At 38.4% G+C, this 19,492-nt stretch overlaps 1 protein-coding gene across 9 annotated transcripts in view; it reads left to right on the forward strand.

The window, feature by feature from the left end:
• ARID1B (AT-rich interaction domain 1B) overlaps nucleotides 1-19,492 on the forward strand; it is a 327,301-nt gene that overhangs the window by 21,618 nt on the left and 286,191 nt on the right. For all 9 annotated transcript variants that reach the window (XM_048299613.1, XM_048299618.1, XM_048299620.1 and 6 more), the window contains one exon: nucleotides 10,945-11,139. In XM_048299613.1, the coding sequence (XP_048155570.1) occupies nucleotides 10,945-11,139 (195 nt within the window). The remainder of the gene's footprint in view (nucleotides 1-10,944; nucleotides 11,140-19,492) is intronic.

Here is a 19,492-nt window from a genome sequence, read left to right on the forward strand (position 1 = left end):
AGTGACAAGGCTTCTGTTATAGAGCTAAGTTTGCTTTCCAATTATCCTGATGCTAAATATATCCTTTCAGGAATTCTGCATATATTGGCTCTAGCTAGGGGCTTTCCCCTGTTTTCTTTTTTTTAATTAAGACCATTTTTTACCTATTTAAAAAAAAAAAAAGTTAGGCTTGAGAAGATGATAGATTAATGAGTAAGTTACCTGCTCTGAAGCTAGAAACCAACAAATACAGAAAATCAGTGCTTTACACTGCTTTTTAGGGTCCCAGTCTGCTATGCCATGTTGTGAATAGGGTGACTGATTATTTCCTTTTTCTGAACTCTTGCTGGTATGGAAGAAGGATATAACTTAAAACTCTGGCAGCTGTTTCTCAGTGTGGACAGAACTTTCTGATCCTCCCTTAGCTGAAATATCGTGTTATGGCTATGGAAAAAGAAAACAACCATTTGCTTTTGTTTGCCTGGTGAAGTTTTCCGTTGTTTTATCCTTTTATGCATCTTTATTTCAGTAACCTATCAATTTTGTAAATGATGTTTGTTTTGGTGTCCCCCTGTCCATGTCTCCCCTCCTTCCCAATTTTATTTATCATGAACTCAGACACCTGCAAAAAGGAAAGAAAATTGCATAAAGCCACTCAAGTGGCAGAGCACTTTGCAGAGAGGAATGGAAAATAATATTTGACAGCAGTTAGGGATGAGACTAAGAATTGGGGGGTAGGAAGAAAAGAGTGACTGTGTTATCTAGAGTATCTGCTAGATTCTAATGTTACCTGATTTATTCTGGAATTGCATTCTGGTGAGGTCAGTTACAAATACCAGCAGTAAGTATAATGTGATTTTTGAAGAGTTGTCATTTGCGTTTTTTTTGGTATTAGTGTAATCTCAGAACATGGCCTAGAAATTTTACATTTGCTTCATTCATGACCACTTGATGAAATCTAGTGTATCAGGTTGAATTTGAGCAGTTGAGGGGCTTATTTTTGAGCTTTTTTTCCCCCCTCCTTTTTAAGATGTTTCCAGGGTCCTTTTTCCTTTGGAACGTAGAATTCTGAATGTTTAGAGTACCTTGTTGCAGCCTGTTGATGCAATTTCTCCTTTTTTCATACTCTGTAGAGGTTTGGCGGGTTTTCCTCCCTTAGCCTACTCTTCCTGACTCCTAGTCCTCTTTCTTGTTGCTAATAACTGACATCCATCTCCCCAAAGTCTTCATGTCTCTTTCCCTGTTAAAAGTGTATATAATACTTGCTGTTATGAGAGTGAAAACCCAGTCACAGGAAGGTGAAGTGTTGTGCTCATGTTTGCATATCAGGTCAGCTGCTGAGCCAGGAATAGAAGTCCTGTCTTATGACTCAGTGCCCTAACCACTGGCCTGCACCGCCTCTCCGGAGCACCGGTCTTTTCCAAGAATATAGTAGCAATGGGGCACAGGAGTACCTACAGCAAAGAGAGGAGCTTTGCTCCAACTCTGGCAGGGCTCTGAGGCTCATACACAGCTTAAAATACAAGGGGAGGAAAAAAAGCTTTCTAAAGGAGCTCCTGATAAGTTCTGTAAAGTTATGGTTTGCTTTGCTTTGTTTAGGAACAACAGCAAAAAAAAAAAAATCTAATTGAAAATAGTTTTCCAGACGTTTTTGGATGTGGAAAAAAGTTCCATGTGTTTAAAAGTCAAACTCTGCTCTACAAATAACCTAAGAGCGGCCTGTGATTAAATCTTTTGTATATTCAACAACAAACTCATTTTATGCAACCACAACTATGATAAAATTGAATTAAATGAACCTGCCTCTAAGAAAAGATACTGAATAGCTGAGTAGCGCATTATTCAATGAATGGAAAACGGGGAGGCTGGCTGAAACTGCTGGGAAATGGTTTTAACATTCTATCGGGCTAAAGAGCAATTCTGTGAAATCACTGTATTTGTTTCCCCCCTACCTCCCCGCCCTCATTTTTTAAATAGCAGTGCTCTTCATACTGTCAGAATTCAGTGTTGTGACACCCCTACTCAAAAGTTATGACAGCAGTGTAATGACAGCTACTGCCTCTTGAGAATCAATCAGGCAATTAATTTTGTAAATGAAATGCTGATTATACAAAGCTTCACATGAGAGGCCCAGTGATTAAAATCAATTTAACAAATTGTTTCAGGTGGGACTTGATTAATAATTTGCCATAAATGCTGAGGATATATGACCAGCATACCTTTGTGTGTGTGTGTGTGTGTGTTAATATAGAACTATATATATCTCTTGGAGTGGAAAAAATCTGCAGCTAACTGTATGTACTTTTGGCTTGTGACCTAGATGTGATCGGTTATACCTTTTTGTGGGTACGCTGTCGTCCCCAGTGTTCACAGTGTCACTTTCTCAGCTAGTGTTCTCTCCAGCAATTAAATACGTCTAACTTATAATTTCATTCCTGTAAGTAAATCCAAGTAGTTGAAAAAGTATATTCAGATCCACTGGCATATTAGGTTGAGGAAGATTTTTATTTAAAATTTAAAGTGAATGTGGGATTTTTTCCATTTACATCTCTCCCTACCATTACGTATATATTTAGGACGTTGTGCATTTTCTCCCTCTTACTGCAATACTTCTCTGCAGGGAGCCTTCCTGCAGAGCTCCCCTCGTTCCACTCAGGGCAGTGCTCTATTCCTTGGCTGACGGACACTATTTTTAGTACATCCTTTTCTGTCCATCTAACGCTGTGTTTGTGTAAGAGCTGTACAAAGTAGGTAAGGGAATTTTTTTTCCGAGTTCCAGATGGCAGCCATGCACAGTGAGTGAAGGTGTTTACTTGTCTAGGAAGCTGAGAACTTCATTGCCAGACAAAATAGAAGTAACTGGTATTCTGGGTGGGGCTTTTCTTTTTTTAACTTGGTTTTCTGGGTTTGTGAATGGATTTTCTCTTCCTTGTTAAGCCATAGCCTTGGCTACTGAGGAGGCCTTAAAGCTTTGAGGCATCCACTGGTAAATCTAGCTTGAGAACTTTAGGTTACTATTTTCCCTTGCTAGCTGCCTTGCTCTCCTGCTGGGGGTTGCTATTTTGACAGTAGAAATGCCAGATTGAGAGCTCTGCCCGTGTCTGCCCATGCTCCAGTGCCAAAGCAGTTGTATTGGTGAAAAACCATCCAACACAGTATTAAGTTCAGATGCTGGACTGTGGATGTAAGTAGTTAAAGCATGGTCACTATCTGGCAGCACATAGGAGAAGCAGCTGGAATGAGTGACCTGTTGTATAGTTGCAGATAGGTTTGCTAGAAGACGTTTTAAAGAACCTCTGAATTCTCTTGCACTAGAAATTGCTGCAAACTTGTTGAGGAGGGGAGTAAAGCTTCTGCATGCCTAAAGAAAAGTGGTCTTCTTTGTAGGGGCATCCAAGTTGGAGAAGACAAATCTAAAGACGGGACTATAATTCCTAAGTACTTCCTGGAAGAAGTTTGATACCAGGAAAGTGGGTTACAGGAGAACACTGAATGTTCAGGTGTGATGAGGACAGATGACACACATTAAGCTAACTTCAGAGTAACCTATTAGCTGTCAACAGCTGGCAATGACAAAGGCAACTTGAGGGGCAGCGGTTCTGAGCTGTATATCCATGTGAACTTGTCAGAAACCTAGGATTGTTTTGGCCATCAGCTGTGTTAATGTGTATAATTGCTTCTTGATGTTTTCTTAACCTTTGCATGCACTTGTAGTGGCAACTGAAGAGGTTAGTTATGTACACTTCATTAAAAACAGATTTCTTTGCTATGTTTGTTGTGATTTGTTCTTTCAGTAGTTGTTTAGTTTTATCTGTATGCAAAATAATAAATAGAGAATGGCTGATTCACGGGCCTTACAGTTTTCAGGTTGTGCGTGTTAAAGAGCACTCAGAAGACTGAAAAACAGTATATCCTTCTCCCTCACCCTGCAAAAACAGTTGCTTTTATAAATTATTTGTAAATAGTAGTAGTTGATTTCTTTGTGGGGCATAGCTTTGATTTTTTTTCCTTTCTTTCCCCTTGTTAATTACTTACTTTCTGTTTTGGGAAATAATCTTTCTGATGTCGCCCTGCAGCTGAAATCAGACAGTATGCAGAGCTTTCAAGAACAGGAAAATGGTTATTTATGTGAAATCTCTGCTAGTGTATGCTTCTTCATTTACTGGATTTTCTTCTATCATAGGCTTATGTTGAACTCAGCTTTTTGGTTTTGCTTACTACTTACTGTGTTTGTGCAACTGCCTTTTTTAATTAAAATTTTAGTAAAACAGACAGTAGATTTCCTATTTCAAAAAAATAGGAAGTATATTTGCCAGTCAGCGCTCAGACTTTATTGTTAATGTCAGAATTTAATGCTGTACATTCATACTTTTTTAATAGTTGCTTGCAGCTTTCTTAAATGGATATTGAAAAACACGTAACAAGAGTTGTTTTGATACTCCCACTTTTGTCACGTAAAAACGTTGGCTGAGGCGTCCTTGTACATGTTCATACAAATGATGACATTATCTAGGAATGGATTATCTTTTCTGCAGTTCCATCCTCATGCCAGCTGTGTCATTGTATTATAGTGAATACTCGTGATTATCTTTAGCGATAAATTTGTGACTTGGTGTCTGACCTAGAGTTGAGAGCTTCATGCCCATCTTTCTTGGAATGTTGGTAACTGATTGTCAGCTGTCTTTATTTATTATGAGGTTTCAAGGCTTTGGTTTTTATACAGAGATGGGTTTTCTTTTTTTTTTTTTTTAATATGGAGACCGAAGCTTTGGCTGCAGATTAATCAATAAACAAAGAGTTATTGTATTCATAGCTCTAGGAGTTTGAGAGGAAGCCTACTTGGGAGTGTTGAGTTCATGTTGTTTTGTTATAGGCACAAATGGTGGAGCATTACTTGGGGTGCTCTGTGCCTTGTAGTCACTTTAAATCGCAGCATTTGCTGTTATCAGCCAAACCAATGCCTCTTTTCATTTTTGTTTAAACAAACAAAAAAGCACACTTTCACTTGAGAAATAGTTACATCTCTCATGTAAATACTCTTGTCTTCTAGTGAATTGCTCTGTTTGCCTTGTAGAAAAGAGCACTAGCTGGATGGGATTCATATCTAAATTCCATTGTGACCTTACTAAAGTGACTCCCACTCCTCCCTGGCTTGAGATTTCAGTGTTGGGGGTCTTAGTGGCATCTTTAAATGGACATGTTAGTGACTGGTGTTGTTCATATTCATAAACATCATTCAAATAAACATTTTGTTGTTAGAAGTGAAACACTAATTGATAACTTAATAGTGGATATATATAATGTGTGCATAACATTAGTAATGCCTTAAAAGTAAGAGCTGATTTTGGTCAGACTGCTTCTCAAGTTACTCTCTTGTGCAAGCTGCCTCAGATCTGAGTATAGATGAGGTAACTGGGAAAACACTGGCTAAATGACAAAAGAAAATGGTAGTGTATTTTTCTCTCACTTTAGAAAAGGTGAAATTGAATCTCCAGGTACTTCAGGGTGAGGTGATTTATTTGATTGTTTTGGATGGGAAAAGCACAGAAGTGGTGGTGGTACTAAGTTTACAAGTGGGTGTAGAATATTAATTTTTTCACTTCTGCCTATAGCAGGAATGTCGAGTTTATGTATTCTTTTATACAAAACATTGAAAAAAGGAGCAGGTAAGAGAAAAAGGTTGTCAGTGATTATTTGTAAACAGTGTAGGCTTTTCAGTGTCCTACCTTAATGGCTGTATTGTCAGTCTAAAGACTGGGAATGAAACCTTGGCCCTGTTGAAATCATAAGCAAACCTTCCACTGGGTGTTTTAATGTGCTCGCAAGGCACGTAATAGGCAAGAAGTCTTATGAAATGCTCTGTTCTCACAAAGATAGTACATGTGCAAATGAATCTGATACTGACACGAGATAGGAACTATAATAAAGAGGTTATAAATTATAATACTTCTGTGTACTGGAACAAAGAACAAGACTGAGGTATTTTGAGGACCTGCAGATCTACGCAAAGTTTAAATGAAATGCAGCAAGTTGAAGAGGAGGTGAGGAATCAGAAGCAAAAGGCAGAATCCATCTAGGCTTGCCTGGAAGAGTATGGCAGTAAAAAATAGCATGAGCAAACACTAGATAAACTGGCAAAATGGTAATGTGTGTATTAGGAGTAAAATAGCACTAGAGAAAAATTGGACTGTTCTGTAAAGGCGGGAAAAGAAACTAATGGATATTGATTACTACAGTGACACTAAAATAAAATTTAATAAGTAATTAAAACTTCACAGTACAGCATGTAATAGAATTAAGTAAAGGCATGGAAGATGTGAAAATACACAAGTCGGATCCATCTGTAGTCAAACATGCATGCTGGGTTTTAGAGGAATGTGATTCAGGTAGAGCAATGCTGTCACTTTTGGTAAATGTTAGAGAGCAGGTGTGGAGGGGTTGGGTTATGATCCCTACAGCAGAAAGCGGTTGATACTTCTCATAATCATCCTGTCACTGAAGACTTGTCTTTGAAAACTGTTGGAACCGATGTTATAGAAAATATTGGAACTTAATAAATGTTAAAGGAACCTTCAGATAAGATGATAATATGTATGTCTCAATTAACAACTCCTTCTAATAAGTTTTCAAAATGTCATGGATGAGAGAAAATCTTGCTATAAGAATGAGACCAGGAAGTCTACAAGAATGATAAAGCTAAAAACTGTGCATGCATTGAAGCTGGAAAAAGTTACATTGAAATTTTTACCTTCACTGTAAGGGGGACACAGTACTTGATGAGCAGCTCTTCTTTCTGTTAAGTGTATGGCTCCACGTCTTTCTCACCGTACACTGTTCTGAAGACAAAATTCGTCTTTTTGTTAAGAGAGTTTTCAGTGGTATTGATCATGAACATATTAAATTCTAAAATTGGTTCTGTGTTGAAGAAATGATGGGGCTTTTTTGTTCATTTTTGGGATTGGAAATTTTTTCCCATTTTTTTCATTTTTGCAGCAGGGAAGCTGAGGCATTGTTGTAGGAAGTTTGGTCTGGTTTTGATGGCTGTAGATTAAATTTTTTGAAACACCCAGTTTGTGGAAACACTTTCAGAGCACATCTATAATCAAATTCAAAAGTAGTTGCAGTTGTAGATGCGCAGCATTTCCTGCAATTTAAGCCCCATGATTTCAATTCAAGATGGGTTCAATTGGTAAATTTTGAAATTTTTTTGGTTTAGTGAAAAACTGTGGCAGATGCAGAGGTAGAGTCCATTTCTGCCTGAGCAGCACACAGCTTCTTTAAATGGCAAGACAATTGTCTGCTTCATTCCCTATTCTGTATGATAAGTGAAGCCCTTGCTCCAGTAGCTCACAGTAGCCCCTTCACTGCCCTGTGCTGCGTGGACACCTGGAGCAGGACATCGCTGCCTGTGTGGGTTGAAGTGTGGCTGTGTGTTTAAAGACACAGCCACACTTCTGTGAAGGAGACACGTTTAATGTTGCAAGGGCAAACTTAATTCCAAGAACTCTCAACTTCTGCAATACTGTTTCTTAACCCTGGGGAAGAGCTGGCTCTTTGGTTTTGTTTTGCCTTGCAGAAATATGTTGACAGCCACTGAGTAACTGGTAGATTTCTTTTGGGATATAATCTGAAGGGAGTCAGGAATAGCAGTGGTGACTTGCCACCCCCCCATAAGGACTGACCAGTGTGTAGGCTGAGAAATGTTTCCTCACTCAGTCCGTCTTCTCCAACCCTAGAGATCATAGAGCACTCTACTGTTCTTTCCCTAAGAGCTTTGGAGGCAGGAGGAACAGGCAGTACTGACAGCTAGGGTGGGTCCCTGTGGTTTGTCCCGGTAATTTTCCCAGGCACAGTTACTGCTCTCTCTCAGTCTAGCTCTCTCATATTCAAGTATCTCCAGTCCTTGGTCCAGGTGCTTGACTTGCAGTGTTCACAGTAAGTTCTGAGCATCTCCAGGTCCCTTGCTACCCAGCGACTACAGCTCCCTCGATTCCAGTTTTGTGTGAGACACTGCAGCCTCTGGTGACTGGATTTACAGCAATATCTGAGGCTCTTCATCCCTCCACCTTTCTGAATTGGAGGGATATCACCTCAGGGAAAGAGGAGCAGCTCACTGGAGAGAACACGGAGAAGTGCAATGATGGCAGGCTGGTGAGAAGGAAGGGAAGGAAGGATGCACTGGCACTGAGGCTCACTCTCCCAACACACGCACAGAAGCTCTGCTGCTTGGAGGTCACTAGTCCAGAGGACAGACTCTTTGGCCTGTATCCACGTCACCTCCTGACCTTGTTTCCTCCTCTCCCCTTCAACTCTTTCTGCCTCACTTCTGTCTCCACTGCTTTTTTAACTCCTTGTCCCTCTCTCCGTGTCCGGCACATTCAAGGCAGCCTCCATACACTTTGTAACTCCGAAGAAGCCTTGCCCTGTCCCTCATGTGCTCCTGTTTATTCCTCCTTTGCTTTCAGTCTGGTGACATTCAGGTGCTCTCTCTGACAGGGGCACATGCCTTGCCTTTCACAAATGTCCAGTGTCACCCTGGGAAATTAAAATTCTCTGCCTCAAAGCATGGTATTCAAGAGGTATTTTCAAGTGTTTTATGTGAGAACATAAACCATATATTTTTCTGTGACCTCATTCTAAGACATAGCTGAACGTTTTCTGCTGAGTTTTCCAGAGAATTTCAGCCTCAAGCATACATATGCCCTGGAAAATTTCAGCCTAAATGCTTGAAGTTTGGCAAAGTTTATATGCACCTGAACGTAGTCTTAATAATGGAAAATGTCATACTCTTTTAGCTGTGTAGCTATCTGCATTGTTTATATTTAAGAATGGATGCAGAAAAGAAAATACTACACTCAAAATTAATTAAACTTGAATTTGAGTAAATGTTGTTATTGGAGATGGAGACCTGGAAATTACACCCTGAAACAGAAGATGGTGGCAATGAGCAGTGCTGTTTGGCTTCATGGGAATCTCATGGAGGAAATTCAAGACTCGCTTTGAACAAGGATTTGTATTTGAGAAGATGAATATGACGGGTGATGCACAGAATGAACATTAAAACACAGAAGTAAACATAGATGAAGTATTGTGGTCTCTAGGAGGAAATGTAAGTTGTCCCCTGGGACACTGTAAGAAGGAATCTATAGTTCATCTGCTTAGCCTTTGTGTTTTTAATTGAAACTGTGGTGAAGAATGCATGATGGCCCTAAAAAAAGAAAAAATTGAGAATGTTGTTGTGGATCAGGTGATCTGAAGTGGTTGAGGAACCATTGATTTTGAACAGTATGAAATATAAATAGTAAATTACCCAGGGACATTTAGTGGCAAAAAATAGAAACTTCTAATCTGGCCACGGAGCAGGCAAATAATAAAGGGAAAATAGCTGAGTAATACCCAAAATTAGAAGTGAATGTGCAATTTGCTATGGTAGCAAAAAAAGGGTGGTCCTCTTCTGAAGTGAATGGAGGTGTCATGTGAGGAGGAGGTTATCATTTCCATCTCCTCAGGTGTAGTGTGCCCATATTCAGAATACTGTATTAGTTTTGGGGGACATTCCTGGAAAATTGGTATTGGTAGTAGTGGAGAGAGCGAAAAAAAAAAAAAGAGTGGAAAAAAAAAGAGGTTTGATGGATTTTATTTGCAGTAAAGAAAGAATAATAGTTCATTAAGCAGTGACGACTTTGGAAAGGACATATTTTTGATAGGAACAAAAAAAGTAGTGTGTTAGTAGTACAAACATCAGTGATGAGAAGAAACGTGGATGGGAGTGGGAAATGTTAGTTATTGTCATAATGACTATTACATCAGAATATAATAGCCAGAAAGGACTTGAAGAAGCCGTATTACATAGGAGGTTTTAAAAGGAAACTGGGCAGCAGTATGCTGCAGGAAAACATGTACAAAATGTGCTGCAGGAGGGAATCCTGCTCCTGTTGGGGGGGGGGGGGGTGGGCTGGCTGGGTGAATTAATAGGTCTTTTTGGGGGGGGGAGTAGAAGGGGGGTATGTTTCACTTTTATGAAGACATGATTGTGATAGGCTTTTTGAAAGCTTCCCCCCCCCCCCCATTCTTCCATGAATCTAACTAGCACTCAGGAATTAAAAAATGGATGTCATATTAACAATACAGGGCTGCACTTGATGAAGTATGGTATTTTTTCTGGTTCAGTTAGTCCTCAGTAATAAAACATGAGAGTAATACTACACAATGGTTGACACCTGTCCTGAAACTGTTACAGGGATTGGTAAGTGCTGCCAAAAAGTCTAAAAATAAAACTTCCCTCCCTTACCTCCCTTCCCCCTCCATCACTGGTTGCAGTTTGATTTTCTGAGGTCTATTAAGGAGGCAAATATACTTTCATGTAATATGTGGGTTATGACTTGCTTTTTGATCTGGAAACTTATTAGTGTGCACGCTAGCAATAGGAAAATGCTGAAATACAGTGTTCTGTATGCATTGCACTTCTTGGAAACTTTCTTTTCTTTCCACTTTCTCTTTTTTTTCAATGTAGGAAAACAGACATTTTCTCAAGGTTAAGTGGCTTGTCCACTGTTTGTGTCTCTTTATATATTTTTATGGTTTTATTTTATTTTTTTAACGCTAACATCAGTGATGCTAATCAGTTTGCAGCAGTATATTTAATTATTTCTTAAGCTGAAATTTTTTGAGCAGTTTTTCTGCTTTCTGTCTGTATAGGTAACAAACAGCCTCAAGTTTTAGTGCAAAAATTTTTTTTTTTTTCATTGTTTTAAATGGAATAGAAGTCCCAAACTCACTATTCAGAACCTCATCTAATTAATCAGAGAACCAGGGTATGGTACTTTGCCAGTTTGTATGTCAAGTCAATATTTGATGTATAAAGCACTGAGAAAACACGTGTCTAATTTCCCCGCAGTGAGCATGACGATTCTGACCTTTTTCTTTGCATGTCTTAAATATTCCTTTGCTTGTATTTGCCAACAGGGCAGTCCGATGGATCCGATGGTGATGAAGAGGCCGCAGCTGTACGGCATGGGCAATAACCCTCACTCTCAGGCACAGCAGAGCAGCCCCTACCCCGGGCAGTCCTACGGCCCTCCCGGCCCCCAGCGCTATCCCGTGGGAATGCAGGGCCGAGCCCCAGCAGCCATGGGAGGAATGCAGTATCCACAGCAACAGGTTTGTGGAGGATTTTTCTGGGTTGCTTTGGTTTCCCTCCTCTCTTTCTCTTCCCTTCTGACACTGCGGTAATAGAGAGGGTGCAAGAGAAAAACCCCAGAAATAAGGATTTCTTGTGCAGAGCAAGGATGAAAGACTGTTTTAAAACTAAATAAATTATATTCACAGTGTGATTGTTTTGTGAAATCCCTTACAGTTCGAAAACGATTTAGTTTTTGCTGGTATCTTTCTGGAGAGAGAGAAGTATGTCAAATGCCATGAATTTTCTTTTTTTTCCAGTCGACACCACTTAGCCTTGCATATTTTTTGGTTCTTTTCTTTGCTGTTGTTGCTATTTTGTTTTTGGGTTTTTTGGTGGTTTTTATGTTCTCTTTCTCTCTGGCTTACATTTAAATGTAAGATGAAAACCTAGAGCTGACATCAGTACATCAAGGCTACTGTAGTCCAGCGCATACAAAAGTGTTACATATTTATATCAGCTGTTTGTTGTGGTGGTGGTTGGTTTTCTTTTTTCCCCTCATTTTGGTAGGAGTCTGTAGCTTTTCCTATGGTTTTTTTTTTCTTTTACCATCTCTTTAAGGTCAGGATTTTTTTTTTAAATATATCAGAGTATATAGAAAGGTAAGAATCTCCTTTTTATCTACTTGGATTTCACTGCTGATAGAGACCTCTTGTCTCAGCTATTTTCCTACCCTTTTTAAGAAGGTCGATCTCAATATGCATACCATATACTAAGGAAAATACAGCAGTTTTCAAGAGGGAGAGATAAACCGAGGTTAAGAAGCTAATGTTTTGCTAATTTTTTTTTTTTAATTAGGGATGTGAGTGTAGGCAGTGAGAGCTCTACACCGCCTTGTGAGCACAACAGTAACTTGATCATTTATGGGAAAGAACATTTGTTTTATGCAACTGACCAGTCAGAGATTAGCTTTTTTTTATGTCATCTTTTGTTAAATATAGAAAAGAAAATAAAATTTTGGACTCCTGGCAGATAGGTGCCTGGCCAATTCTTGTTATCACCTATCCAGCAGGACAAGATGTTAATCAGGCAGTTAATTAAATAACAGTTTCAAATATATTCTAGTATCATTAGCACAAGTCTTAATTTTTATTCTTTTCATTGTTAAATAGATACTTACTGGTAAGGAAGAGATTGTTTAGTTTAGAAATGCCAAACAATATATTTGGTTGCTAGATTCAGACAGCAGAGCATTTTGTCAGTTGCAAAAGGGAGGAGAAATTGAATAAAGGAGGCTTTATTTTTCTCTGCGTAGCTGTAGCCAAAGTGAAGTTATTAAAACACATTTTTAATTTAAAAATGAGTTATTCTGTGTTACGCGGAGATGAGTGTTGAATTTGCAGTGCATTTGCTAATTGCTTGGTAATTGTAAATTACCCGTCAGCCGGCAGTGACCTGGCAGCGCCATTGGCTGCCGGCCCCATCCGTCTCCTTGCAGCGCTGCTCTAAGTGGCTGAGCGGCAGCGCCGGCCCGAGCACCAGAGCTCTTTGGGGAAAAAGGGACAGGATAATTATGACATTGAATTTTTATTGAACGGACATCACCACCTAGGCATGATTTTGTTTTGGACAGCCTCCAAAGCTTCGTGTGTTTGGTTTGTGAACCTCTAATGATCTGAATCCAGTTCTTTTCATATTGCTCATATATTACCACCTTTCTACAAAGGATTAAAATGCAGGAATGCAGGTTTGTAAATTGAATTGCCAACTTACCAGCTGAGTGGTAAGTTGTCTTTGGCACAGGATGCCACAGTTTGATTCCTGGCTGGATTTTTACTCCTGTGACATGAATATTAAATAAGGAGAGCCTAGCTATGCTTGTTAAAACTGTGTAGCACGTATCTACTTTAGATATCATAGATATATAAAATATATAATATTGCCAGAAGTTTCAGAAGATGAATCTCAGCACTTTCTGGAAATTGGACTGCTTTACAGTGTCACACTGAATTTATCAAAAGCGCAAGGCACTTACAGAAACTCGATTGCTTAGAAAATACTGGGCCTTAAACATGTACCGTGCTCAGATTTAAGTATTGTGCAGAGATAGCATTGAGTAGATGGATTATGAGGGTGGAAGTGCCACACTGTAGGAAGGGTGGGAAGCATCAATGGGAGAGGTTGTTCTTATTTTAAGTTATAGTTTGCTGTTGCCCAAAGATAGCTGAGGGTGTCAACTCTGTTTCCTTGGATGAAACAAGAAGGCTTTTTGTTAAACTGTGAAGATTTTTGAATTTTGAAGAAGACCTTGAAATGTTAAGTCTGGCTCTTTGTCAGCAAGTGTTGTGGCTTGAGGTTAGAACTATGGGACTTGACAGATTTCAACTTGCAGGCTCTGCTGCAGGATGCTGCAAATGAAGAAATAAAGATGAAAAACAACACCCTAAAGATTGAGCTAAAATTAATGGAAGTGATAGAATTGAAGATAATTGAAGATAGGATAATAAGATGTACTTAGCTGGTCTATGTCATATTGCAGCAGAGAGTAGTGTGTTCCAGCCTGCAGCCCAGAGGTGGAAGAGCTCTCTCGCAGGAAGGGAGGCTGCTGGCATAAGCAGTGAAAGATGAAAGAGGATGGAAAAGATGAAATGTTTCAGGTGCAGTCAGCCTATGTATCTGCAGCATGGGTGTCAAACATAGCCTGCTAAGCAGTTGTAAAAGGGGTATCTATGAAGTGCTGCAGACATTCTCTTACAGCTGCTGTTTGGTCTAGGCATGCTTGCTACCAAACATGAAGGTGCAAATAAACGCCCAGGTTTTCTTAAAATTCTTTGTGGAAATTGCAGGATGTTGAAGTGATTCTGGAAGGTATGGGATACGTTCTGTGACACGACTGCAAAGGACTGAAGAGAGAAAGCAGATCTCCTAAGTGTTTAAGCCCCAGCACAACACACTGAGCCTTACATAAGGGGCACAATTTGAAATCCAGGCAATCTCTTTGCACTAATATAGCTAAAGATAGATAAAGGGGTCTAGATATATAAATAGCCGTATAGGAAAGGCAGGTAAATTGTGATGAAGGTAATGGTAACTTGAGATTTTCACTTTCTTCTCTGAAAGTTGACAACAGAGATACAGATTTGTCATGTGAAGCCTCTTGAGACAAAGTGCTAAGCAGTTTGAAGAGTGCTGCAGCATTTTGTAAGATTTTAAGGGCATGTCCAGTTAACTCAGTGTGAGTCAAATAAGTATATAAAACATTTGGACTGATTTGACACCTATATAAAGGGGAAGGTATGAGAAAGGAAGGTGATACTAAAAGAGTCATATGCTTAATTTATAGGATAGCAGACTTGACATATCTCTTGTCAGTATGTATTAATATGGCGAATTAATTCCTTAGAGATTTTTGTATTTTTAGGAAATTTGGAATTTTGTTTCTTTCCCATTCACCTTCAGTGGGAGAGGGGGGAAGAAGGCAAGAGAAAGCTGGGAGCAAGATGGCCTGTGCCTATGTTGTTAGTCTTCATGATTGAAACACAAGTCACAACAAGACTTTAAAATGCTATTCTTGCATGTAAATCTTCATACTGCTATCTCATAATCTCGTGAACCCTCTCTCCTGGTTTGCATGGGGTGAATGTAATTTTAGGATTATTAGCAGTTCTTACCCAGGAAATGTATGTAAAACCAGAAAGCAGAAAAATATTCTTTCAGATTTAACTTTCAGTTTCTAATATCATAGATATCACTTGGAATTAGAAAGATATGATGTCAAAATTGAAAATCCTAATATGCAGGTATAGCTAGCACCTGAAAACTTCAGGCTCGATTTTGCAATATATTTCACTATGAGTGAAGTACTATCTGAGTAGTAAGATCTGATTATAAAGACAATAATTTGCTTTTCATTTAACTTCTTTTTTGCCTTACACCCTTTTTGGACCTCAGTCAAGCAGGTGATGATGCCATGATCAGTTATTTCTGGATTTGGTTTGATTGCCCTCTCAAAGTGTTTTTGTGCTTTAGTGCTGTGGGCTGTAGGACAGCCTTCTGCTGCTTTGTAAAGTCATTTTTGCTAAAAATAAAAAGACCTCAGAATACCGATCAAAATAAAGGGCTTTTTTCCCACCAGTAGTGTTGCTTTTTCATGATACTAGCATGCAGTATTTTATTTTGTGATGAATTTCATTAACCTTAAAAATCATATACTTGAAATATTTGCTTATAGGTTTTGAAAGTTTTCAGCAAAGTTTGAAGGCTTGGATTTATGAATATGTTTGAAAGAATTGAATGGTGTGATGTGCCTGTTTAATCAGATGATCATTTCCTAATTGATTTTTTTTTAGCATGCATTAAAATTCCGTGTGTACTTGATGGACTGGAACAACAACTTATTGTGTAAATAGGATCGTGTTGCTATAACGCATAGTAAATTCTTTATGAAAGATGTTTGCATGGATATGTACAACAGCCATTCCTAATAGCTATTTAAAATGGAACATTTCAGTACTGATCATACAGTTGCCTTAGTGCCTTGAGCCTGCTTGCTGCAAGACAAGTTTTGAGGCCTGAGCCTCAGTCTATTCTTTCTCTTTTTTTTTTGCTACAGAAGTACTGAGAGATGAAAGGATGCTAATCACTTGTCCCTTTAATTTTTTTTTTATATTCTTGATTTGCAGAATTCAAAACCAAATGTTATCGCTGTCCTCACCATTTTAAGAATGGAACTGCAGATATTCAGAAAAGCACTAACTCCATTTCCCCCCTTTTTTGATATACATATTATTTTGAGGTGTAAGGAAAATATGCCTATTGTTGTCTTATATGGCAAGTTCCAATGTGGGGAGTAACTTTTTTTTTAAAGGGGAAAAAAAGTTGTAAAACCTCTAGGAATATGTAGCAAGGATTTACTGTAATGGAAACTGCAAGTCAACCAGAACTATAGCAGCAGCAGTGTGATTACATCATTTAGGAAAGGGTTTACAGTGCCCGTATTGGGTAATGTCCCGGGTTGGAAATGTCAAGTTTACGCCAAGGAAATCAGTTGGCTGTTGGTTTGGCAGGTAGAGTTTTAAAGCCAGCAAACACACGTGTTTACTACTGGTTGGCTGGTTGTGTGTGTTACTTTGTGAAGTCATTTTCGTTCTAAAAGATTGAAGTATGCCAAGAAAGTGAGGCTTGCTTTCATATTTTGCACTGATCCATTAACTTAAAATGTGGCGTATACATACAGCAAATACTGGTCAAGTGATTACTTTTTCTGTCCTCTGTGTGTGTAATTGCCCTCACCACCTAGATGATGTTAAATGCGTTGCAGTTTTTTTTGCTCCTAAGTAGGTGTTAGCACAATTGATGTTAGTCTTGGTTAAGAGAACAGACACTGAAAATAAGCACCATTCTCGGTTCTTAGTCTCTTTATTTTGCAAGAACAGAGAATGAATCGATGTGATTGAATCTCAGAAACAGCCAGCAGAGGACAAAATAGCGAGATGTGTTGCTTTTTCTTAAAGATTGATAGATGAATTTGATGCACACACATAAGAAGGGAGTGTGAAGCTTTGATCAGCATGTGCTTTGGAAGTACATTTTTCCAGATTTTTGTTTGATTTATCTTGGGGGGTGGGGGGCATTTGTTTTTCTTTTGGCTTTGGTATTGGTTTTTGTGGTGGGTGGGTGTGTGCTTTATTTGGGTTTTTGTTTGCGTGTTTCATTTATTTTGGTTTGCTTTTTTCACTGGGCATTTATTTGGAGCTGTTACTAGCAGATTATGGACCTACTTCGTTAATTACTGGAAAGCAGAAATGTCAAAACTCTAAAGGATTACTTTTCCCAACTTCCTATTCTGTTAAAAACATAAATACTTTTAATTAAAAGAATTCCTCAGTAACATTTTATTTGAATGATATATCTGCCATCCTGCTGAACTTCTATAAACCTCTAGGGAAAAAAAAAAAAATCAGTAAAGTAAGTAGAACTGCTGCTTCCTGGAGAATGTAAAGTTTGAACTAGAAAAAGGGACAAGAAGTGACAGCTAGTTGTCTTCCATGTAAGGTCATCTTTAAGAATGGGTCTTTTGATAGTCAAGTGTTAATTGCAAAGAAAAGTTGCTGCTCTTTGTCATGTAAAGAAATGGGATTTTTAAATTTCAGATTTAGGAAAATGCTTGGTACTGTGCTTGTGCAGACTGTAGGAAAATGTTTAGCATGGTTCTTTCTTTTGGGTATACTAAGCCTCATTGACTAAATTGAAAAAAAGGCTGCTGCTTTAGTTCATGGCAGGATAAGGCTTTATGTTGTATTGTCTCCTTTAGAATTATCCCTTCTATTGAGTGCAATTCACTCTATAGAGGGAGGTGAGCACAGATTACAGATAATCACAGAATCAAATTCGACATAAGTTTGTGGTCTTTATGATAGTTTAGCGCTTCATCTTAATGCTGGTCATCTGAGATTGTTTACTGAAGAAAATCCCTAAAGTAAGAGAATTGCATTATTATGGTAAATAGAAACATTTCAGTAGCTTCCATCATTCTTTGAAACAGTGCAGAAAAAGGTTGGAAAGGGGAAAGAACTGATCTTTCAGCTGGTGAGAGATGGCTTGGAAATGAGACTGGGTCAACATTTTTATTTGTTGAATTACTATGTAATGATGTTCAGTAAATGCTAATTTTTACATCCATACTGGAGTAAGAGGCAGACAACATTTGCACAGAAAGTGTGTAAGAATTATCAAAGTATTATGACAATTGAAATGTATTTTTGTTACTGCTAAACGATTGTCATTTTTCTGGAATATATAATAGCTGTGATCACATTTGTTGTTCTGCTTGGAAGTGGGGGCATGAGAGAGGAAAACATGCAAGCCCTCTGTGTTGGTGTTCTGAAAACGGTGATTGTTAAAGGAAACAGCAATTATTGTGTTATTGGGAGCTTGGTTTGCTAGCAGAATTAGCTGTCAGTCTGCACTGGAGTTAGGCAGGAAATAGATTTTGGTGATCAGGAGTGGAGAACAGAGAGCTATTTGCTGCTTCACTAGGAAGGTACAAAATCATTTACTTATGAGCAGCTCATTTTACATGGCAGCAGGAGACATGAGTTTATTTACATTTGAAGTGAAATAAGCATCTTGCTTTAAGAAAAGGCTGCTGCATTACTCTGTTCAACAGCTGCCATATAATGACTGTGCCAGGAGGGTTTTAAAGTGTAGGTAAGGAATAATTGACTGTTAATATTATAGTCATAGTAGTTTTTTGTTAATAATGTTAATCAAAGGATAATTGATGCTCAAAACTGTTGAAATGATGTCCCGACCCATCATGCACATATACTATAAGATTTTTGTAGCCATATTGTAGCTGTATTTCCCAGTATTCCTGAGGGAACTCAGCGAATTTTTTTTTCTGTTTTTTTTTAAATCATGGTATGAGTTTCTCAGAAGATGCTATCATTTGTCTGTAAATTTGAACTTGCTCAAAGGAAGCAAGGGAGGCAATAGAGTATGCTTTTTTAAAAATAGGGAGCGTGTTTCCCACAGCTGAAAATATGGTTGAAGATAAGGGGAAATCAGTGGGAAATATGCTGCGACTTCATTGGAACTACAATTTCACTTCAGGGCCATGTTGGGTGACTTGTCTTGGTATCAGGGTAGGCAGAATTAATCCCCTAAGTCAACTGAAGAGAATTTCAGAATGAGACAGGTCAGTACCCTTCACTTTGGTCACCCTGGGACAGAGTCAGGTAGTTTTCTTCTTTGAACAAAAGGCCTTTCAGAAAATATCTGATGTTTCAGTAGTTCAAGATTAGACTCTTATTGCTAGCAGCAACTTTTTTTAAAATAAACTAAGATTTATATTAGATTTAACTTCAGCAAAACTTGTGCAAAAATTACAGTGAGAGAGTTAGTACTGCTAAAAACCAATTCCATACCTTTTTTATGTAGTCAGTCTTAAATGACATGGGTCCCATGCAGTGCAATTCAAGCTTGCTCAGTAACCTGCTTTAGTTTTTCATGTTTTATCACCTAGAGCTTTTTGCTAAGACTTTTTGTGGGAGTAGATGAGTAATAAAGTCTTCAAAAAAAATCTTAAATATGTTTGAGACTATTTTAGTTCTCTGTAGGTAATTTTTTCTAATAGTCGTGTGTGTTTAAATATTGCATTGCTCCTTATAACTATTCTAACAAGGCACATCTAAAAATCCTAATGTAAATACTTTAAGCTCTTGGTGTTTTGTTGTTTTTCAAGACCGATGAAAGAAAGATTTAAGAACTTAAGGAAGAACTCAAATCTACAGCTCATGCAATCTCTGTAAGCTCTTATTCTTCTGCTACCTTAGGTGACCCCATTTTTGGATACTTCTCTGGTACTTGTTCATTGCTTTGCCTAAAATAGAA

This window comes from Corvus hawaiiensis, chromosome 3, assembly GCF_020740725.1.
Source record: "Corvus hawaiiensis isolate bCorHaw1 chromosome 3, bCorHaw1.pri.cur, whole genome shotgun sequence".
NCBI classification, from domain to species: domain Eukaryota; kingdom Metazoa; phylum Chordata; class Aves; order Passeriformes; family Corvidae; genus Corvus; species Corvus hawaiiensis.